The sequence below is a fragment of the Silurus aristotelis genome (genome assembly GCF_946808225.1).
Source record: "Silurus aristotelis genome assembly, chromosome: 26".
Taxonomy (NCBI): domain Eukaryota; kingdom Metazoa; phylum Chordata; class Actinopteri; order Siluriformes; family Siluridae; genus Silurus; species Silurus aristotelis.
The window spans coordinates 15,731,743-15,756,027 of NC_139599.1; the positions used below are offsets into that span (position 1 = coordinate 15,731,743).

General features: G+C 43.5%; 1 protein-coding gene across 2 annotated transcripts in view; it reads left to right on the top strand.

Annotated features, from left to right (window-relative positions):
* The window catches only part of nyap1 (neuronal tyrosine phosphorylated phosphoinositide-3-kinase adaptor 1), a 34,585-nt gene extending 10,370 nt beyond the window's left edge, over positions 1-24,215 (top strand). For both annotated transcript variants that reach the window (XM_083530774.1, XM_083530775.1), the window contains 6 exons: positions 10,990-11,254; positions 15,835-16,226; positions 17,148-18,725; positions 19,294-19,527; positions 19,977-20,080; positions 22,615-24,215. In XM_083530774.1, coding sequence (XP_083386900.1) covers positions 11,070-11,254; positions 15,835-16,226; positions 17,148-18,725; positions 19,294-19,527; positions 19,977-20,080; positions 22,615-23,046 — 2,925 coding nt within the window. In that variant the 5' untranslated portion in view covers positions 10,990-11,069 and the 3' untranslated portion in view covers positions 23,047-24,215. The remainder of the gene's footprint in view (positions 1-10,989; positions 11,255-15,834; positions 16,227-17,147; positions 18,726-19,293; positions 19,528-19,976; positions 20,081-22,614) is intronic.
* Positions 24,216-24,285: the final 70 nt, after the last annotated feature.

The following is a 24,285-nucleotide window of genomic DNA, read 5'->3' on the forward strand; positions in this document are numbered from 1 at the left end:
CATTCATTCACACACTGACACACACACACATACACACCTGTCACCATGTGGAGCTTTAACTCAATCCCTGTCTCTGTCTGCATTGTCCATGTCGTACGTTCTCCCTTTCTGTCTTCCTCTCTATTTCATACATCTTACCGCGGAATACTTTGAAAGCAGTAGACGCATCCGTTCGCTCTCAATGAGTAACACGAGCAAGCTGCAGACACCCACACATGCCTACACACACACACACACACACACACACACACACACACACACACACACACACACACACACACACACACATTCACTCGTTTCTACTCTTTTCTGTATTTTTTATTTCCTCCCGCCTCCCTTCTTCCGGATCGTTCTCTCCTTCTTTTTTTCTTCTCAGCGCCCACAGTCCATAGCGTTTCTATTAGCATGGCTGAGGAGGAGGCCGAGATCTGCAGTAACCCCCTCCTTCCTATACACACACACACACACTCATACATCACTATCAGGCTCACACACACACACACACACACACACACACACACATGTTCCCTGAGAAATACCGCAGCCTTACGCACACATCCGTACCTCAGGGAGACGACGCATGTACTGGTACGTTACAAAGCCAATGACAGACGTGTGTGTGTGTGTGTGTGTGTGTGTGTGTGTGTGTGTGTGTGTGTGTGTGTGTGTGTGTGTGTGTGTGCATGCAGTGCATAATTCTTCATTACAGTGCAGCTGTCATGCCAGGATCCAGGATAAGCAGCTTGACGCAAGTGTGCGTTTTATTTAAAAAAGAAGCACCCAAGATAAAAAAATAAATCGGAAAAATAAAGCAAAGCCAGAATTCATATTAGAAAATCATAGACCGCTTTTATTTGATCCAAAATCTCTCACTTTATGGATGTAAAATGACTGACTGTAGCTTATCTATTGTGAACCGACTATTTTAACCCCCCTCTACCCCACCCATAAATGGAGAGGGTCAGGCTTCAGGCAGTAACTGTACACTTTCAAAGTGACCTATATGTGTGTTGGGCTGGGAAACCCCTTCAGACCGAATCATGGAACGCATCCAAAAATGGATAAAAATAAACAATAATACACACGATATGAACAAAAGTGTGCGGACACCTGACCCTAAGATTCGTATTTGATTCTTGAACATAATTTCCCTTCTAAAATAACCTTCGCTCATTTTTCTGGGAAGATGTTTGACTGGAGATTTTGTGGAGAATTTGGAGATACATTAAGTCACAAGGTTAGTGAGGTCAGGAACTGAGGTAGATGAGGTGAGGTGATCCCAAAGTTTTTCAGTAACATTGAGGTCAGCGCTCAATAGCAGGAGAGCTTACAGTCCAATCCATGTAAAGCAGATCTTCATGGCTTCACAGGGGTATTGTCATGATGAAACATGTTTGGGTCTCCTAGTTCAATGGAAGAGGATATTTCATGCTCCTGCATCCAATGACATTTGGATCCCAAGTTTGGGGTAAAATTTTGAGAAATAACAGTAAATGGCTGGAAAGATCGATTCGCACACAATTGGCACATGGATTAAAGAATCACTTTTGTCCATATTTTGTATATTAGTGATGTACATCTCTATAACTGAGGCTGATTCGATTCGCATCTCAATGCATAGCCAAAGACACGCTACATTAAAGATATATATATAAAGCTGTTATCTATGCGATGCGATACGATTCACCCCATTACGATGCAGTGGGAAAAATATGACGCTACGCAATTCAATATGGTACAGATATTTTAGATTTCTATCCCTTTGGTTCAGACAGACAGCAAATGATAAATTTACTTAACTGCCTTCTGCAATCTAACGAATGACCCCACCATAAAAATAAAATAAAACCAGATTTTATTTTCCTGTATCCAGCTCTACCTCTGCCATGTCAATCTCAAACTACATATCATTAGTACATTGGTCACTTTCAATATAATAAAAGTATAGCACATCTACCAATAATTATATTTAAAAAAGAAAACTTATTCATGCAGTATACAAATGCCAACGTTTTTTTCAATTGATGAAACTGCAGATGCACCGATGCGAATTGGTGAATCCCTAGTGTTCGTGATTGTTAAGGTATTTGGGTTCAAATACATGCTGACTGGTTAGAACACAGACTCTCTTCATATTTCTTATGTAGAACCCTTTCAGGAGCATCTGATCACTAGAGTGTGCTTGATCGTATGCTTGATAATGTGCTTGATAGTACTTTATAGTGTGGAAGGTATTTGTTTGCTGAGGCGTCAAAATTATAGCAAGCTCCATGAAGACGTGGTTTGTAAAGGTCGGACTGGAAGAGCTCCTGTACCGAGCCCCCCCCGACCTTGGCCCCACTGACACCTTTGGGATGTACCGGAATGTTGACTGCGTGCCAGAACTCCTAGCTCGATATCTCTAATGCCCTTGAGGCTGAAGGATCACTGATCCCCCACAGCCACACCCTGAAATCTAGTGGAAAGCTTTCCCAGAAGAGTGGAGGTTATTATAACAACAAAGAAAGCAAATAATTGTTGAATGGGATGTTCAACCAGGACGTGGTTGATAGTGATGCTCCACAAACTTCTGGTGTGTGTGTGTGTGTGTGTGTGTGTGTGTGTGTGTGTGTGTGTGTGTGTGTGTGTGTGTGTGTGTGGTAATGCAGCAGTGCATTTTCCTGGATGCCCTCACAGGAAAAAGAAAATTTGCAGCAAGTGTATGTGTGTGTATGTGTGTGTATATGTGTGTGTGTATGTGTGTGTGGTCATTATTTGTTTTGTCTATTGCATGATAATGAATCTTGCGTGGGCTTATGTATGTGTGTGTGTGTGTGTGTGTGTGTGTGTGTGTGTGTCTGTGTGTGTGTGTGTGTGTGTGTGTGTGTGTGTGTGTGTGTGTGTGTGTGTGTGTGTTTTAAAGTCAGCGCTGACGTCTGTTGAGTGTCATTGAGTGGGCTAAAGTATGGACAAAAGTGTTTAGACGTGCACACACACACACACACACACACACACACACACACACACACACACAGAGTCGATGACTGAAAACCTTCAGTTCAGATGTGCAGCTTTTGCAAACGAGAGAAGAAGCGAGAGAGAGAGAAAGAGACAGAGGGAGCAAGAGATGAAGAGAGAGAGAGAGAGAGAGAGAGAGAGAGAGAGAGAGAGAGAGAGAGAGAGAGAGAGAGAGAGAGAGAGAGAGAGATGGTGAGGGAAGGCAGACAGTGTTGCTAGGAGACCACACACGGTGGCTGGGTTGAGAGACTCGTTTTCACATCACACCGCCATTCCTGCACACACATCCCTCCCTCCCTTCCTCTCTCTCTCTCTCTCTCTCTCTCTCTCTCTCTCTCTCTCTCTCTCTCTCTCTCTCTCTCTTCTCTCTCTCTCTCTCTCTTTCTCCATCATTATCTTAATCCTTGTCTTTCTTTTCCCCTCTCCCTGCCTCTTGTTATCACGTCTCCTTAATACCTCGTTCCCGCCTTCACAATGTGTATCTCTTAACACAGATTTCTCCTCTTTAACCATCACGGGTTCTCCTCTTCCCTCTCTCTCTCACTCTTTCTGCACAATGCATCTCTCCTGTCTCTAATGTTTGTTGTGGTTTTATTTTTGTGTGGAAAAGACGTCTCTCTCCTTCTCTCTTTCTCTCACTATCTTCCTCTCTTTTTCCATCTTCCCTCTCTCTCCTCAGCCTTCACCCTCTTTTACTCTTTTCTTTCACTCCATCTTTCTCTCTTTTACTTTGTCTGTCTCTGTCTTTCCTCTCTCCCTCTCTCTGCTCGATACCATTTTCCCACTCCAGACTGACAGTAGCCCAGTCACCACGACGACAACTAGGTGCAGTGTAAAAGCACACGACAGGGAGGGATTTCTCTCTCTCTCTCTCTCTCTCTCTCTCTCTCTCTCTCTCTCTCTCTCTCTCTCTCTCTAGCTCTCTCTCTCTCTCTCTCTCTCTCTCTTTCACACACACACACACACACACACACACACACACACACACACACACACACACACACACACACACACAGCTGGCAGCCTTTACAAAAAAATTTGAAATCCCCATTTCTTATAATATCTTCTGAATGAACAATTCAAATTAATTAGGAAATGGCCTGTGTGTTTGTGTGTGTGTGTGTGTGTGTGTGTGTGTGTGTGTGTGTGTGTGTGTGTGTGTGTGTGTGTGTGTGTGTGTGTGTGTGTGTGGCATGTTTGCTCCAGATGAGCGTGAGCATTCAGCCGACTTCAATTCAAATAACATGCTAATATTTATCCGCGAAAGTTTCAGACTTTCATTTTCATTTTATCAGTAGATAAGAAATGACCTTCGCTCAGATCCATAGCTCTGGGGTCATGAAGTAGATTTCTTTATTTCTTTATTTATTTCAATTTTCCAGTCGTTTCGAGAACCTGTGGTGCTTTCAATATCATAAAGTAAAACACCTTTATGAGGCCAAGAACCCTTATATAGTGTACCTGACAGGTTCTAGGTATCTAGAAAATAAAGCCGTGGCATTTATGGCACACACTTACGCAGGAAATGCACAAACCAATTCGATTGGGTTTTTGCCTCCGTCTACACAAATCTGGATGTTTTCGTCTTGAGACGCTCCACGTCCATGCTTTTGTTTTTAATCGTTTCCAAAAGGTTGCCTGTAGGTTGCGAGCAAATCGTAAGACTATTCGACTTGCGTCATTTCTGCCTGCCGTGTATTTACTTTCTCAGCTCTTTGAAATTTTGTGGCTAAGACAATAAAAAAGTGTCATCGTTTTCGGAAGACGTTTTCATAATTTAAAGGGTTTTCAAAAAGCTAAATTTTCGCTGACAAAAAAACGCTGTTTCAGTGTGGACAGGAGGTAAAAAAAACAGGGTTGCGTTAGGAAGGGCATCCAGCATAAAAACATGTGCCAAATCAAACATGCAGATGGTCCGCTGTGGCGACCCCTAATGGGAGAAGCCGAAAGAAAGTTAGTGTGGACAGACCTAAATCTGTATACAATTGACATTGTCCAAAAGCAGCTTTACAGAGACATGTCTAAGACGACTATATGTTAGTGCCTATAAGTTTATCCCTATTAACGAGCCAGTGTCGACACTGGCAAGGAAAAACTCCCTGAGACTTCATGAGGAAGAAACCTTAAAAGGATCCAGACTCAGAAGGGAACCTCAGCCTCAATACATTTACAGCATTTGGCAGACCACAGTGACTAACATTTTATCTGATTCATACAACTAAGCAACTATGGAGTTAGGAGCCTTGCTCAGGGGACCTGAGTGTGGCTGGGATTTAAACTCAAGTCCTTTGTATCCAAAGTCCAATCCCTTAACCACCAAACTCCCACCTCCCCCAGTCCTCATCTTGGTGGCACCGAATGTCTATTCATTATAGTTTTATCATTGTTTAGGTAAACAGTTCAGTGATGTGCACTTAAATGCAGTAGTCTTTATGCCGATTATGGTCCTAAGCCATTGGTTAGCTGTTTGTATTAATGACAGTCCAAATCCAATCACAAAGTTCATGAGTCGCTTAGTATCTTCATTGATCTTTAAGCTATTCATGGGGAATCATCCTCAGCAATTAAAAAGGGCTCCATCCAGAGGTAGGAGGTCAGGCTAGGCTCTGGTCATTTTGGTCCTCAGGGGTTCATGCGTGGTTTGTTCGACAGTTCTACATATTGATAAGCCCTCTGTGGTATAGGGATCTTAATTCTTAGTTCTTTTAACTGTTAAGGACGTTGGGTTCTAGGTACTAGAGGTTTATTTGGCATCTCTGAAACCTTGGGTTTCTTTATTTTCCTTCTCAGCCCACAGCATCCAATAATATTATGAAATGAAAAGAGCGGGACAAATGAGGAAAACTCCAGGTGTTCATGCGGTAAACTGAACGTGTAAATCAGAAACACCACATCCAGACACCTGCAGCGATATCAGCTAATGCATTAGCCTTGAACGAGCTCGAAGGAAGGCTTGCACATGTGTCAAGGCGATGTATAAGGAGCAAGGCCAGGCTTTCGTTTGAGCGTGGGACAATGTGACATTTCAACATCCTCCTGTAGTCCCATGCTGATTTGCATCTCATGCAAAGATCTTCTTCTTCTTCTTTTAACTCTTTCTATTCTTCTTTTTTTGACTATTCATTAGGAGATGAAAGTTTTAACATCTTCCATATGGTTTACAATTGATCTAGTAGATACCATCAGCTGACCAACTATTAACTTAGTTACAATATATTTGCTTTAAGACCATTGTGGTATTTTTTTCAACATTACAACCACACCATCCTGTATCATCTCCCATAGTGCATTTAATACAATGTCCTATATTTAAATTATTATACTTTAATGAAAACAAGCACTGGTTGTGCACGTTTCTTCTGAATTATGAATTTTTGGTTGTAAAGCATTTCAGATGTAAAATTTCTGCCAAGAGCCCTACTACAGGTTTCTACAGAAAGCTATATAATACATTATGTGGACACCTGAGCAAAAGATTGGAATGTATAATAACCTCCACTCTTCTGGAAAGATGTTCCACTAGATTTTTGTGGAGATTTGTGCCACAGGGGTGTTAGTAAAATCAGGTACTGATGTAGGTGAGGTGTGGAGGTGCAGTCAGTGTTCCAATTCATCCTATAGGTGTTGAGGTCAAGAAGATCTTTCACTCTTCATGGAGCTGCCTTTGTGTACAGGGGTACTGTCATGCTGGAACACTTTTGGGTCTCCTCGTTCAAGTGAAAGGAACATTTAATGCTCCTGCATCCAGAGACATTCCATACAATTGTATGCTTCCAAAAGTCCATATAGTGTATATGTATATTTCTTATGTTGAGCCCTTGAGGAGCATCTGATCAGCAGGGTGCCAGATAGAATCTTTAGCGAAAAAACTATTTATTATGCATTTATGAACCTTGAAAGAAGAATGAAACACTTAAAGATCCAAGAACAATTAAACTCAATTTTAATACCTATTTTAGATAGAATACAATTAGCGATAATTTGACGTTTGTACCGTGTAATAGTGGATAATTATACCGGTGAAATGGCTCTACTTGAAGCCCTTATTGCTAGAGATGGCTGGCTGTGGTGGCAAGGATTCACACACACTTCACAGCTGATTCAATTCACACACAATTCGATTCAGAGTTATTGCTCGTGAGGAATTTCACATGCTCTCCTTGTGCCCATATGCCGTTCTCTGGTTTCCTCCCATCTCTCTGTATTTACTCCAGGTGCGTTCATGGGAGTGTGTGTGTGTGTGTGTGTGTGTGTGTGTGTGTGTGTGTGTGTGTGTGTGTGTGTGTGTGTGTGTGTTAATAATATTACCAACTCTCACCTAGTTACACTGCTATCCTGCGTAGTTGAATGAACAAATTAATGAAAATTTCATAAAGCTTTTGTATACTTATATTACCCCAAAAATGTTATTTTCAGCCACATGAGATCGAAAACTCGGAGATATGTCCTGCTGTAACTGCTAAGTCGTATGTATACGACTCCTTTCCTCTCGGTTCCTCTTGCATTCTCAGCAGGAACAAGTGCACATGCTGAGACCGTGTATGATGTTTGTTTCGATTCAAATATGCGAGTGGGCAATGCATTCATCTGCATATATGAAGTGTGTGTGGGTGCGTACGTGTGCAAGAGAAGGAAAAAGTGAACATGTCTGTAACACTTTGTGCATTTGTACGGATTTAGCCTCCACCATTCACACACCAAAATTGCGAGTGCTGTGTGTATCCGAGCGTGTGTGTTGGTGGCTGCCCTGTCTCGATAATTGCACTCCGCGTAACTGTAATTGCTGAGCTGTCTGCTCCAAGAAAGAATAGTAGATGAATCCAGTGTGGCTGAATGCAGAATTGATATACTGAGAAAGGTGCAAAGAGATGATGGGAATGGTGACAGAGAGCAGTAGTCTTCAACATCAACAACCAAACAATATATTCCTACAACCATCCAAAAAGAAAAACCAGACGAGTTACCAGGATTTCGGTACTTATTCTACACCGAGTCTTGTTTAGTTGAATTCGAAGAAAATCTTCAAGTTTGATAGAGTATTCGGTCTTTATGCTTGGTAGACTAGCAGATATCTGTGTTTGGCAAAGTAGTAGATCTCAATGTTCATTAGAGTAGTGGATCTGGGTTGAGTGGATCTCCATGCTAGGTCGAGGAGTAGATTTCCAGGTTTGGTTGAACAGTCGACTTGTTTGGTAACATAGTGGATCTCTGTGGTTGCCTAGTAGCCTAGTAGATCATGATTTCAGGCTAAAATTCTATTGAGCCATGCAGCTCAGAAAGCTTTCGAGAAGACAGCACCAGTGTAAAATATAGATAATGGGAAGATGTTCAAGATACTGAAAATCTGAAGACAAATTGAAGACATTGTAAACAAACTAATGGATGAATTAATGAATGTTGTAAATGCATGTACATAATTTTTGTATAGAATTTGGGTCAATATAAGATTTTCCTGTATGGGACTGTAGCAGAATTACCCTTTATACCTGCTATAAAACCACAGTCTATAGTATCGGGTACAGATTTGTGTATTTAGTACAGTAGCTTTGCAGTATTGCTTCCTGTCCTGCTCGCAACTCTGATCTGACCCAGTTTTCACTCTGTTGACTTGCAGAAGCCATTTTCCTGAGCTATTATGTAAATATTGCCCCCCCACCTACATCCGTACTGCCTTAGCAGTGGGACAAAACGAAAGCTGGCTATACATATCTCTGTCAGAGTTTATATATGCACACATTTTCACACACAATCAGCAACTCTCTGGTCTTACAACACCCCCCACCCCCTCCTTCCAGAATAGCACAGCAGCTGACAGCAGTGTCCTTTTCAGCCAATCAGAGCTCGTGTGTTCACTAGTTAGTGCTCAAACTCTTCGCACTCTGTAGCATATCTGCCTCACAACAAGGCGTACTCTCTGTCTCTCTCTCTCTCTCTCTCTCTCTCTCTCTCTCTTTCTCTCTCTCTCTTTCTCTCTCTTTCTCTCTCTCTCTGTGAGCTCTAACTGACAGGCCGCATTAGGAAGTACAGATTCAGACAGGCACAGCAAGGGCAGCCCGGGAAACCTGCAGCCATCCCTGCTTGCTCAGTCTTCTTTTTAAAAAGAGAGAGATGGAGATGGAGAGAGGCAGAAATGAAGTCAGACAGGGAGAACATGAATAAGAGAGTAAATGATAGAGATAAAAGGTAAATATTAGCATCTCTCTGATAGAGATGGAGATATAAGGTAATTACAGAGGTGTAGGAACGGTGACGATGGAGATAAGGATATAATGCAATAGTGATGGAGATGTAGAGCAGTAATGATGGAGATAAGGATATAGTATAATAGTGATGGAGATGTAGAGCAGTAATGATGGAGATAAGGATATAGTATAATAGTGATGGAGATTTAGAGCAGTAATGATAGAGATAAGGATATAGTATAATAGTGATGGAGATGTAGAGCAGTAATGATGGAGATAAGGATATAGCTCAATACTGATAAAAATGTAGAGCAGTAACAATGAAAATAAGGATATAAAGCAATAATTGGAATCGGGATCCATAGTTATAATGAGTAACTTAACATTTAAGGTTAAAATCCATTGCTCAGGACCACCAGAGACCCACTGCCACTGAGGGTAATGTAAATATAAAGCAGTGATGCCTGAAGTATGATGTGTTAATGATGAAAATAGTGATGCGGAGAAAATGAATATGGGAGTCTGGTGCAGTAACTAATGATGGAGATTGGACTGTGTAACAATGGGCACAAAAATCTTTATATCTTTCTATGCAAAAAGAATTAGGAGTAAAAATTTGACTTGAGACTGTACTGTAGTATTAACCACAATATTGTAGATTCTATTTTATGCTAGATATTTTATAACTTTTGTTTTTATGTATTCATAATCAAACCTCATTAGGCTTTTAAAGCAGTGTTGTTGTTTTTTTTTTTTTTGGATAACTGTGAGCATGCTATGCTGTAGGAATGATATACATAGCTTTAAGAAACAGAATGTCCTCCATTGCATGCATATGGTACAGCTTGGCGTATAGCGGTACGCTCGGTTTTGGTCCCTTACCAAGTTTAAGGTTACTGATGGTGCTTAAAGCTGTTTGGCTTACGCGTGGGCGGACGAGGCCCTACTGTTCAGCACCTCGTCGGAGAACGTTCGGTGACTCACACATTGGCTCCATTTAGCGACGCTACCTACACGTCCCTGGTGCTCAGGGATAAAAGTTTAGAAAAGTGACGCCGCGTTATGTTCCAGCGCGACGACTGATGACCTTCCGCGAGCATCCTCCAAGCCGTGTCCTTTTTGGGAAATGCTTTAGGATGATCAGGTGCAAGAACACGGCGCCAAAGGACTAGAGTGCCCTGTGTCTCTTCCTAGTCACACCGGACTTCCGAACTCTGAAGGAGCATTTAAGCTGCTGATAGCTGTTGTTTTGTTCTTTGCGTACGTATATCATTCATGTACTTGGCCGTGCTGCTGATCTTGATTCTATTTTTTTATAGCTTTCTAGTATAAAACTGTACTTCGAGCACTCGTATCGGAAAATGAAGCTCATAAGGCAGCTCGGATTTTGATTCCTACACACATTGGGATCGGATCACGGGATGTTACGGATGACTAATCGCATGATGTGTTTACTTCCAGTGAGATTCACGGTTATGCGAAGGCACTAATCATCGGTTTATCATCCTCAGAACTTTGGACCTCTGACTGCATAATACATTAATGAATATCATGTTTTTTTATGTTTGGGTTGTTGTTGTTTTTTCCGCAGGATCTTCTCGGTATGTGAAGAATTTTGAAAGTATTATTTCTGAAAAAAAAAAGCTACCAGCTATTGTGACATACAGATGATCAGCCAATACAGCATGTAAATCATGTTCTTCTTTTGACCAATCAGACTTGAGAACATCTATCGGAAAGCGCCGGTTTACCACTTTAAATAAAACCAACAATCTTCAGATACTAAACTATCATTTTGTCTCTCTAACAGGTAACTGAGGTGGGGCAAGCGGCACGCAACCCCTCCCCCCTCCCCCACCCCTCCCCTGCCTCCTATTGGTCTTCAATACCATGAACTCTGGCTCTGCCCAAGATGTGGCGGTGGAGCATTTCCTGCGTGACATAGAAAGGCGGGGCCAGCGGTTGCATTGCGCTGTGATTGGCTGCGAGGAGGCGCCTCTGCGTGGCGACATGAACCTGCTGTACCGCAAGAGTCGACTGGACTGGAGACACCGAGATCAGGAGGGCAAGAAAAGGTGAAAATAGAATCAAAGAAATCCTTGGAGAAAATGTATAGAGATGTAGAACACAGAGATCGCCTTACATGCGTATAATTATTATTTTTTGCCTCCGAATCATATCCTGAATACCGCTTAGAGCAGATAGTGTAGAAGTATGGCCTATATTCCAGGGACAATCTGGCCCTCTGGTGTCCCAGTAGATCACAAATACACTCACAAAATCGCTTGTGTTCACACACATACACTTACATTTTACACAAAGCTATAAACTGGATTCTCACTACGATTTTTCGTTCTTCACAAAAGCAGCATCAGGCTCATCATATTTCCCTTGAGCAGGATTTAGACAGGAAAGGTTATTAGCAGTAGCTGATTTGTAAAACAAATGTTGAAGGTTGTGGGTGAGGTCAAATGACGAGGGATTTATATACTTTTGTTAGCTTTGCTAGCAAAGTTTTTTTTTTTTTTTTTTTTTCAAAAAATTTTAGTTATTTGCTCATGGACTGCCTTCAGAAATGAATCTTATATGCAAAGAGTGTAATATTTATTTTACATATGCAAGAAATAGTCCACGGTAAATAGATACTAGCTATCTTATCAGCCTAGTTGTAGATTTTCCATTCAGACATCCTCGGAGAATTGTAAAACAAAATGTCCCTTCCAAATCTATCTGTATATACATTGTTTGAAAGAATCTGCTTTGATTTTCAGGCAGTAAAAAGGCCAAGAAATTAGATGTTCTTGTGTCCTTGTGGCTGCTGGAAGTGTGTATTTAGTTCCACTGCTGGTTAGCAAGTTAGCAGTGGGCTAGTCAATAGTAGTGTAGCCATGTGTGGATTAGCATCCAACTAGCATTTATGAGATTGAACATAGGTTAATTAGATCATTTCTAACTCTAGAATTGTGTGTGTGTGTGTGTGTGTGTGTGTGTGTGTGTGTGTGTGTGTGTGTGTGTGTGTGTGTGTGTGTGTGTGTGAGATGTTCTGGATTCATGACACATAGAGAGCTCACATCACATTCTGACCTCAAAAAGAAAAACAGGCCCGCTTTTAGCTGCCTCTGGTTGAACCACACACACACACACACACACACACACACACACACACACACACACACACACACACACACACACACGCTCTACACGCAAAGTAAACTCCTAAATGAGCTCTTTGATGCATGCTTGGGATCACAGCATCTTCTCACACATACTCTCTGTCTTATCCACTCTACAATTACTTACACACACACACACACACACACACACACACACACACACACACACACACACACACACTCAGATGCATAGGCCTAGTAACCCCCTGTATATACACACACACTACAGGAAACAGACTGCTCACTCGTTCTTTCAGCCTCCCACTCCTCCTCCACTCGGTCATTCTCTCCTCCTCCATCCACCTGCTGAATTTAAACAGAAACATTTTGCTCATTCATCCACTCAAATAGTTGTACATTCATCTACCTATCCATCTGTCTATCCATCTATCTCTCTATCTGCATCAGGACATCTCATGATATCCTCTGGTCACTCTGTCCTCTTCCTGCAGATGAACTGAAAGAAGATCCTTTAGTTTGTTTAACCATCTGTTCATCTATGCATCTTCTATTCATTAATATGTTTGTCTATCAGTCAGTCAGTTCATTTACTTATTTGTCTATCTATTATCGATCTATCCATCCATTCATTCATCCATCTATCCATTTACTCATTCAAATATTTGTCCTTCATTTTTTAATCCATTCACCCCATTGATTCATCTAAGCATCTACACATTTATTGTTTAATTAATTGGCCTGTCATTTGATTCATACATCCATCCATGCATCTGTCAGTCCATCTGTCTGTCCATCCATCCTTCCGTCCAGCCATCCATCTTTTTGTCCATCCCTCCATCTTTTTGTCCATCCATCTGTCTATCCATTTATCCGTCCCTCCCTCCCACACTCAATCTTTCCATCCATTCATCTGCTCGTCAATTGATCTGTCTATCTATCCATCTATCCATTTTTCCATCCATCAACCCACCAATTCATCCATCTATAGCCATTCATGTATTCATCGATCAGTTTCTCCTCTCTCCATTCATTCATCAGTATTTATCAATTAATCAATTAATTATCTATCTAACAATCCATTAATATATCTATATATTCATCAGTTACTACTGTCTCTCCATCCATCTATCCATGCTTTTACCCATAATTATTTTTCTCTTTATTCTTCCTTCCATCTGTTCCTCCATTTTATACATATATTGCACAATCTATCCATCCATTCATCATACTACCTATCTTTACCTCACTCACCCTATCAATCCATCCATCCATCCATCCATTTTCTCTTCATTCATGTCCTCTTTCATCCATCCGTTAATTCCTTCACGTGAGCTTAATTCTTCTCAGCAAGATTCTTCCACATTGCTCATGGCGTCACCTACGATTCTTGAGACACCCCCTCCTCTCATCTTTCTCACTTTCCTGGCACAATCCCTCCGTTCTCTCCACCTGAAATGAAGCAAATTCATTCTGCCAGCCGAGGAAAACGCGCAGAAAAGCGCAGCATGCTGGAAAATAAGGCAGCGTGTTGGTGGAAGAGCATTAACCGTTGTGGGAAGTCAGTCTGACCCAGTGCATATCATTGATATCACACATACACACAGGAAGAAGCGCTACTATCAGGTGCCAAGAGCAGAATTTCACATTTAAAGAGCAGGAGGAGACGCAGTCCAAATCCACACTATGTTGTGTAGCTGGTTACTGAGTTGATGTGTTTTAGGAGCAGCAGATTGTAAAGAATAAAAATAATGCTGTGACAGAAAAAAGTATACAGTGGTTGGTTTTGTGTCCCTAATTTTCAGAAGTGTGTGTGTGTGTGTGTGTGTGTGTGTGTGTGTGTGTGTGTGTGTGTTTCTAAATAAGACTGAGTTTTTGTGGTGCTGGTAGTGTTTGTGTACTGTCACGCAGCGGGATCGTCAATGTTGTCTGTGTATTGACAGGTCCTACTGTGTGTGTGTGTGTGTGTGTGTGTGTGTGTGTGTGTGTGTGTGTGTGCGTAAGAGAGAGAGAGCGACATGTGCTGCCTGAGCAGCCTCTCTGCCCCCCTACACATGTAATAATGTCAGTGTGTGAACATTGTGCCCATCTGGACCTTATGCATCAAATATTCACCAATGTCAAAGAGAGAGAGAAAGAGAGAAGGAAGATGAAAAATAGAGGGAGGACAAAACTGAGAACGAAGACAGAAAAAGAATGGGTGTTTTCTCAAAATGGAGGGCTGTAAAAGGAAAGCGTAAAAGAAATTATAATCCAAAAAAAGTGACACGCCAATAGAATAAAAAAATGAAAAAATTCTTTATGAGGAAGTAAGTGAGCATTATTACTTGTGCCCCTTGAGTGAGTGTGTGTGTGTGTGTGTGTGTGTGTGTGTGTGTGTGTGTGTGTCTGTGTCTGTGTGTGTCTATGTGTGTTTCCATGTCTCATTGATGAATGCATGTCGCCTTGCCAATATGCTGCTGTGCCACACCTAACAAGCCAGACAGGCAACATTTGGCTGTGTGTGTGTGTGTGTGTGTGTGTGTGTGTGTGTGTGTGGTGTGTGTGTGTGTGTGTGTGTGTGTGTGTGTGTGTGTGTGTGTGTGTGTGTGTGTGTGTGGTGTGCGTGTGTGCATCTACAGTACATGCCAGACAATGTGTACATGGAATTATATGTTTGAAAAAAAATTATTGGTAAACAACAACCAAACGGCGGTCTAGTTGCCGTGGTAACAGATGGGGCCAGTGTTTGTGAGGAGAGGAGTTTGCTGCAGGGAAAGATGGAGGGAAGAGGGGGACCTGCGGAAGAGAATGAGGGGAAAAGGGACAGATAAAATAATTGGGGAAATCTGGTTGACTAGAGGACAAGAGAGTGAAACAAGAAAGATAGAAGGGAAAAAAGGGGGGATAAGTGTATGAGAGAATAAAAGGATATAGAAAGAATAAGAATGAGAGGATGAGAGGAAAATCAAAGACTGGAAGGATGAGTGGGGAAAAAAAGAGGATGAGAGAAAAAAAGAGAGGAAAGTGCCTGGAAAATGAGTAGATGAGGAGATCAGGGTGGAGAAATGGATGGATGCAAATGAACAGCGGAGACTGGGTGGAGAAGAACAACAGAGACCAGAGTGTGTTTCTCACTGAGTAGGGTGCACAGCTTGTTCTTATCATGCTGTCGGTAAACTGGAGATTACAGTACGCATGCCGTCTGTGTGTGTGTGTGTGTGTGTGTGTGTGTGTGTGTGTGTGTGTGTATGTGTGTGTTAACCAGGGGAAGAAAGCACAGAGGTGTGCAAGAACAGGGAGTCCAAAATTAAATAACTGTGATAATTTAAAGCATTTAGGTGTAAGAGTGGTGAGCGAGGGACCGAGTGCGGAATGAACTAACAGCAAAATAATACTTCGAATGATCAGGACTTTTACAGGCTCATTCGAGAGGCATATTTTAAACACATCATTAAATATGATAATACACAATGATACCGACGGCGACTAAATGAGTAGCCCTGTAGCTTTGTGCCAATTTGCACCGTGATTCTTTCCCACAGCTGTAAAGATGCCTCCTCGGCGACGGTGGGCAAGGTACGCGACCTGGCATCATTCCGTCGCCATTTCCGCATGGGCTTCATGACGATGCCCGCATCTCAGGACCTCTCGCCGCATTCCTGCGCCGCCGCCATGGCGCCGCGCTCTCAGTCATGCCACGCTGTGGGCACTGGCGAGGGAGAGGGTCTTGAAAACGGCGACGACCCTGACTCGGACACTCAGATGCCCTCTCAGGCTGGACGATGCCCCCCGGCCAAGCCCAAACGTCACCCGAGCACGCGCCTCAGCTCCACGCCGCAGCAGGAGCACTCAGCCCGTGGTGGACATGCGCCACCTGAAGCCCCTCCACCTCCACCACCCCAACACTCATCCAAACACCCTGAGAAGAAGAATTGTGAGTGTAGAAGGGTGTGTGTGTGTGTCTGTGTGTCTGAGACTGGACTGTTTTTTATGTTCTAAGTTCAGGGGAAAAGATTTTGTTTTATGCAAAATCTAGGCAAATTCTTGTTTACATTTAGCATGAGGCAAAAGTTTAAGCAACACAGTAAACATGAGGGTGTGGTTTTTATTAAGCCTTGTTTAGCTTGTTGACACAAAAATATTAAAGGCAGGTAGACAAGGATGATCATTCAGTAAAGCTTGTACTTAACTAGTAAGACAAGTAGCACTATCCTTGGACCACAAAAAAAAACAAGAAAAAAGATTTAAAAAGCTTCCATCAAATCTGTGTGCTCTGGTAAAAATAACAAGCTTGAAAAGTTCCAGTTGTCTAAACATACAAGGCCTTGGTTTCTCTGGCGGTAAACATGCCAAAAAAAAACGTTCACGATGAAAACAAAGGAAAAATAATCAAAGAAAGAGACTGACAAGAGCCAACACCAGAAGGTCTCTTCCTACCCTCTGATTATTATTCACAAATGTTATTGCATTCTCCATCCAAAGAGTCAATAAAAGTAAGCAAGTTTTTGATAAAAGCAAAAAGAAAACACAAGTGTCATCTTTATTATTAAACTATGAAGCCTCTTAAAATTGAACTCTATGTAAAGTGTTTTGCTTTTTTTTTTTCAAGAAAAAGTAATAATAGATTTGGACTTTGACAAAATATTATTCTTTGATAAGATATTAATGAAGTGGCAAAGTCAGTAAACATGAAGAAACTAAAACATGAACAGTCTCTTTCACTTCACATGACGAGTCCATTTGTGGCTCATGTTCCTCTGGTTTACCAAGAAAAAAAGTTACATATAATATTCAGTTCATAGTTTTGCCTTTTGTTGGGTTTTTCTTCTACTCAGACCTTCCTCTGTCTCTCTAGCAATGAAGAAGTCCGACTCTGGTGAATTACTGGGCAGAAAGGTACCTCCCCAGAAGCCCAAACGGAGCCCGAGCACCCAACTGTCTTTTGATGCTCCACCACCTCGGCTTCCACCACCAGCCACACCTCTGCCATTCCAGAGAGCTGAGAGCACCGGAGAGGATGAGCCTGTATACATTGAGATGGTGGGTCAAGTGTTCACCCGAGAGACACCTGGTGTGCCAACTCCCTCTGCCACAACACCGGACTCTGACTCGGATCCAGGGGAGGAGGCAATCTACGAAGAGATGAAGTACCCTGTGGCTGATGATGCCCACCAGCGACGACTCCCACCCAAGCATGAGCGTGCCAAGTCATCAAAATCCTACGCATCCTCCTCAGTCTCTGCTTCCTCCACATCTTCTTCACTTCCCCGGCCCTCATCCTCATCACCCTCCTGTCCTTTGCCATCCTCTAAACCTAAATCTGCCATATCTATCTCTCACTCCTCCCCATTGCCTTCATCTTCCTGCTCTGCCTCCTCCACACCAGTACCTCAGCCTCTCTCCTCCTCACCACACCCCCCTCGTGCCCCTACCCCCTTCCTCTTACCGGGCACCAAATCAGAGTCAGAGATTGGCTCCAGTAAGATCCCAGCACCTTTTCCAAACTTGCTCCAACACAAGCCACCTCTGTTGGCTTTCCCACCTCCAAAGAGTGGCTCTGCCAAGCTGGGTTTTACCAGCAGCCCGTCACCAGCTAGCCTGCCACCTACCATTGGCACTTCAGTTTCAAAGGAAACAATGGGTGGAGACAAAGAAAAGGAAAAGAAGGAAGGGCCAGCTCCGGGTCTACGAGCCCGGAGCCACTCAACCCCTTTGCCTCCATCCTCAAAATCTTCCTCGCCATACTCACATCATCATCACCATCACCATCCACACCACCGGCCCTCACACTACCATCACTATCGCAAGCCTGAAAAAGAGTCAAGTAAGGCTTACCAGGGTACCTCACAGTCCTCTGCACAAACGCAGACGCAGTCCAAAGAGGGCAAGTCAGTCAGTTTTCTGCTGAAGTCGGACAAAGCCGAAAGAGAAAGAGAGCGAGAAAGGGACCGAGACAGAGACCGAGAAAGGGATCGAGACAGAGACAGAGACACACCAGTTACACAGTCGTCCAGCCAGTTTGACATGGCGGCTGCCACTGCAACCACTAGCCTTCCTTCAGCATCGACATCATCGGGGACCACGTCCTCAGCATCGCAGAGGCCCCCGTCACGCTCTGCTCAGCGTTCACACACTCCTCACACACACCTCCCTGCCTACAAGCCCCCACCTGCAGACAGCCCCCTGCTCTGGACATACCCATCTGCAGCATTCCGTCGGCCACCAGCCTATGACAGCCTGCGGGCTGGCACACCCATGCCCTCCCTGCAGCCAGAGGGTAATACAAAGGCTGGGAGCACCCAGGCAACACATGCCAAAGCTGGGTTCCTGCCCTGGGATGCCAGTGGGAGTGGCCTAGGCTTCACTGATGATCAAGCCTACTGGCCCATGCACAGGAAGCTCTCCTTCAGCCATGGCAGCAGAGAGACTGAGAGTAAGAAACTGGGTGGAACGGGAGGGGAGGGTGGAGTAGTAGAGAGAGAATAGAGAGTGAGAAAGATGAGAGAAGGGTCAGAGTAAGATGTCTGCTAGAAATTAGCAATTTTTACATGCGCTTTTGTGCACAAACCAACTAATTGTACAATAGTAGGCAACTAAAAACTCCACTGTGGAGAGTGTGAGAGTGTGAAGGAGAGGGAGGGAGAAGAAGGGAGAAATTGTCAGCATTAACAGCAGGGGTGCCAAAGTATAATCCAGGAGGACTGTATTCACAACACTGTGCACTTTAGGATTTTCCCAGCGATAACACCTGAGTTGGTGTTTCCTGGGTTGTCCATATGAGAATAATATGTAACACGTGGTATAGGGGGGTCATGGGGTAAGCGTGTAGATTACAGGGAACGCAATACATCATCATTCCTTTTTCTTGGTGATGAATGACCTGTAATAAAATACAATTGCAACCCACTTGCATATTTATGCATATTATATTGGCTTTAATGTGCAGAACCTTAAGATGACCAAAGTTTTTTATTATTTCTCTCGATCCTTTCGATCTTTAGAAGAAGAAGGTCGGGTGTGGAACGGCAGTACCGATGCCCTGCTAAGAAAGGATAGAGAGGAGGCCGGGACTAGTAGCCGGTCTGGGGGAGTTTCTGGAATCCCTGTACGGTCGACAGGAAGATGTGGGCACAGTGAGAGTCTTGCGGGGGCAGAAGGGCCCCCAGGCTTCAGGGTAATGCCCCGAACAGGACTGCCCCTGCCGTGCCAGACCTTTCCTGCCTGCCGCAATGGAGGTCATTTGATTACATTAAATACCTTTTAAGTGCCTTTTCTAGAGCGCCAAGTATAACTGAATATAAATGTGTTTGAACAGTGAGCAGTTGCCACCATTAAACATTCTAGCATGAGACTTTTGATGGAGTGAATCTTTGGTTAAATTTGAATCATTGTGAATATTAATACAGAAAAGTCCTTGGTCTAAGTGCATACAGAGAGTAGAATTAGGCCTTAAGGATTGAAAAGACAACAGTAGACCTGCTGAATATTCCACCCAAGGGACAATGAGAGTTTATTTTATCAATCATTACTTGCTAGGGTTATTAACACATCTAGCTGAGCTTGAGGCCAAAAAATTGGTGGATTTGTGGATTTCTGACAACACTTCTGAGAATAAACTAAATTGAATTGAATGTGTGTGTGTGTGTGTGTGTGTGTGTGTGTGTGTGTGTGTGTGTGTTAATAGAGCTTGGGCGGCTCGGAAGATCATCCTCTACATCCGGAGTGAGGCAGGCAGGAGGGGACGGACAGAGGCAGAGTAGCCTGCCGGCTAGAGAAGCTCTCAATCAGGTAACTGTTGCTCCTACTGTTACCATCCCAGCATTTTTTGCCTACTGTTTCTCAGGAAGGCAGTGACTAAAAAGGAACCTGGAAGATTTGGCTGCTATGAATTTGGAATGGCTTGACCTCAGAGTTAACCTGCTAAGTTAATTATAGAGTTACAGCGTGTTTCAATATGTTTTATTTTTATTATACCACAGAATTTTTTGTTTAATGCTCTGAGGTGGTATCCAAAGGAGAGTAGTTTTGTAACGCACCAACGGATAGCAGCACAAGGCTGCACGCACAGTCACAGAGAGCACCGACCTTCATAAGTCAGTGTGCCAAAAACGTCCTGTGTACATAGGGAGCTGTGCAACTAATGCCATTCTGACCACGTGCTTCACCACATCTGCTATTCTGACCGGGTGCTTTACCCCATCTGCTATTCTGACAGCCTCCTCACACGAGTTTCTCTCCGGAAACGTTGTGATCTCACTTCCGCACCCGCCCCACTCACCAAGATTTGGCTCTTGCGGACTTCGCCTTCTTTCTTAAGATGAAGATGCAGCTCAAAAGTCACTGTTTTGAGAGATCCAGCGCAAATAGCAGAAGGTGCTTGACAGGCTTTGAAAAGGAAGACTTTCAGGATAGAAGTGACTGGAATGCTGAAAGTGCTGTATTGCTGTGAAAGGGGACTATATTGAAGGTGATAAATGAAGTACTTGCTTGTGAACAAAGCGAGTCTCAGAACTCTTTGATACCACCTCGTAATAGCTATAACCAGCCAATCCCTCATCAGGCTCCCAGAATTTGTTGCTCATTTGAAATATATATGATGCAACAAATTGCTTTTGTTGTGTTTATAAGGAACCGAAGGGTCTTCAATGGTAAACGTCCACCTTGGAAAAATCGACAGCTCTCCAGAATTTCACACAGTTTCTACCTACAACTTCTAAATGTTCGATTGCCCTGAGCAGACGTGATGTAGACACAGAATACATGATGAGGCTGTGCTGAGCATCAGACACGTGCATGTGTGATCACACACGTCGGCGTTCGGTGTAACGAGCGCTAAATGCAGTAGGTGGCATAGGATGAGATTCTCCTGATTCTCCGGTGTCCCCACCCAAACGCGCCTGCAGTGCAGACGAGCGGCGGGTGTGCAGCTGTGGGTTCAGCGAGTCCAAAGCGAACGAGGGAAGCATACAGAAAGATGGAGAGGAAGACAGGCGCTGCATTGGGATTGGAAGAAAGGGAGGGAGAAAGAGAGAGAATGGGGAAAATACGAGGCAGGGCAGCGAGAGGGAGGAAACTGATAGATACCGGCAGAAAGAAAAAGAGAGAATGGGTGTGTAGTGATGTTGGCGTAGTGTGTGGGTGTGTCTGCGGTGTTGCAGGCAGACGGTAAATACAGATGATCAAACATAGACATTCCGTTTAAGCCTCTGACCTTTTTTCATTTTATCAACTAGCCATGATACCTGGCGTCTCCCTAAAGGGAACATGATGATATGTGTGTGTGTGTGTGTGTGTGTGTGTGTGTGTGTGTGTGTGTGTGTGTGTGTGTGTGTGTCTGTGTGTGTGTGTGTGTGTGTGTGTGTGTGTGTGTGTCTATATGTGTGGGTGTGTGGACAGTTCTAAAGCAGCTCTACCTGGTGTTTTGGCTGCTTGGCTACGAGGCTGCTGCTTCTTCCAGCTTTTTTCGCTCCTCTCCTGCTTTTCATGTGCCGTCGACTCTTGGCAGGAGCTCAGATGCTGACACAGAGGCAGTGTGTGACTGTGTGTGTGTGTGTGTGTGTGTGTGTGCTGCATAGCCAGACTGTGTGCTGATTTGACCTTCCGTCTTGCAGCAGGAGGGGTTGTATTTGGGGAGGAGGAGGCTGAACAATATTGCCATCTAGTGGCTGTGTGAGAACCATCAAGAAGTCAGTTACTTTCAAACGGGTCCTGGACTGTAAAGTCTCATGAGGTCAAATGTTCGAAGGGTCACTGAAGTCGACATGTTCAAATTCCCCGAAGATGTCCAAACGAAGTGTCCACCATTTTATTTTTCTGTCTATGCAGTAGCTCCTTACCTGACTTGATTGTATCTTTGTTTCATCATTGCCATACTATTGCCTTCTCTGCTTATATGCCTTAGTTTGGTCTTCTCCATCTGTCTCTTTCTGTCCTTGTCTCTACCTTCATTCTTTTTTTGCTCTTTTGCCTACCTTGTATGTAAGCGATATGATACAGAAATGTTGTGCCGATATGGGATCACACTGCATCTGAGAAAATAAATTACGTGGGATTAGAGTTCCCTTCTTTATTTATGCAACACCAAGTAGCTGAAAGGCACGACGGCGTTAAAAAAATACAAAATCGAAGATTACGCAGATAAAGACGTAGCAATATGGGAATAAATTCAAAATATTTAGCGCATAAAGTCGCAGTATTATGAGATTAAAGTGCTAAAATTTTGAGAGAAATCACTGAATTTTCAACAGGAAATTTGAGTATTGTGTTTATAATAGACAGACCAACACGCCAAGTGTACTTAATGTTCATCCTCTCTCTTACAGTTGCAAGCTCTCGCTCAGGTGCCCTGCAGTCCCTCTTTGTCTCGGGCTCAGGCTCAGACCTTGACTCAGGCTCAGGCTCAGTTCCACCTGCAGCAGCTCCAGCAGCACCACCTGCAGCTGCAGTTCCAGCACCTGGCCCAGCTGGCAGCGCAGGCTCAGGCCATGCCGGGCACAAGCAGCACCACGGCCGGCACAGCAGGAACGGGCACATCTGGTCAGGCCGCCCAGCGCGACGGCAAGCTACTTGAGGTGATTGAGAGGAAGCGGTGCCTGTGCAAGGAAATCAAAGCCCACCGGCGACCTGATAAGAGCCTGTGCAAGCAGGACAGCATGCCCATTTTGCCAAGCTGGAGGAAAACCCCAGAGCCACGTAAAACCGGCACACCACCCTGCCAGAGACCACAGGCCGTGGTGTGGGACACGGCTATCTGACAAAGACTGTGATACACTGATTTGCCACTTTATTAGGTACTCCTTACTTGTCTACACTCACCTGACTCACTGCCACGTAAACCCATCATGTAGGAGATGCAGTAACACGGTTTTGTGTCTGTTTGGCATTCCAAATCAGTTTTTTTTACTAAATAATCCTTATTTAAACAAAATTTTGTTGGCATTTACTAAGTTATAAACAAATTAGCTGCATAATTTAAACCAGACAGGAGTAACATGGTCCTTGTTTGACCCACAAGTTTCATCTCATTGCCTTATGTAAGAAAAAACTTTCCCTAGCATGACTTTTAAATTTTTTCATAATTATGCTATTCACATCGACGCAAATGTTCCCATTATCCGTATTCTGTTTACATCTCGATTTCGTAGCTATACAGTTACCGACCCGTGGTCCATCTGCTGCTATGCACCAAACTCCAACAACACTGCTGTGCCTAATACACTTGTACAACACTTACACACACACACACCGCTGGTGTCTGGAGAAGATCGACTCAAATCTTCTTTGTGATCTTCTCATTGGTCCGTCTCATGTTTTTTATTAACGGACAGGTGAGACGGAAGCTGATCTTGACACACTGAGCCAGAGCTACGCTACAGTCGGTAACTGCGTTGCTACAAAATGCCCTTATATGGCATGTGGACACGATGAGCGTGAAGACAACCTGGAAGTACCGAATGAACCCGGCAAATCAGTGTACGTGTAATATCTGCAAGGACGAAAAGAAGAAAAGGGGAAATTATTAAGACGGACGGACAGACATGGGATCTGTGAATGTGGGGCGGGGGGGGGGGGGGTTGGGGGGGGGGGAATGGGTGGTAGGGTGTATTATACAGATGTAAAGTTCGTATTGTATATCTCTGGGGTTTTTTCCGGTATGTTTTGCTTTGTATTATGGGGGAGACGAGGGACAGAGGGAGGGATGGGGTGAAACTATCACACAGCATTTTATGTGCCATAATATAAAGACTTTATATATATATAATATATGTGTATATATGTGTGTATGTGTATGTATATATATACATACACACACTCACACATGGGAGAGACACGTTTCAGTCGGGACTCTCTTTTACCTACCATGCCTCATCGTGACGACTAGAAGAACTACACCGAGTTTACAGCCTTTAAAAAAAAAAAGAAAGCAAGAAAACCATCCTGGACGTCTTACACAAGCTTTGGAGCTCTCTAAATGTGTCTTTGAACTGGTGGAG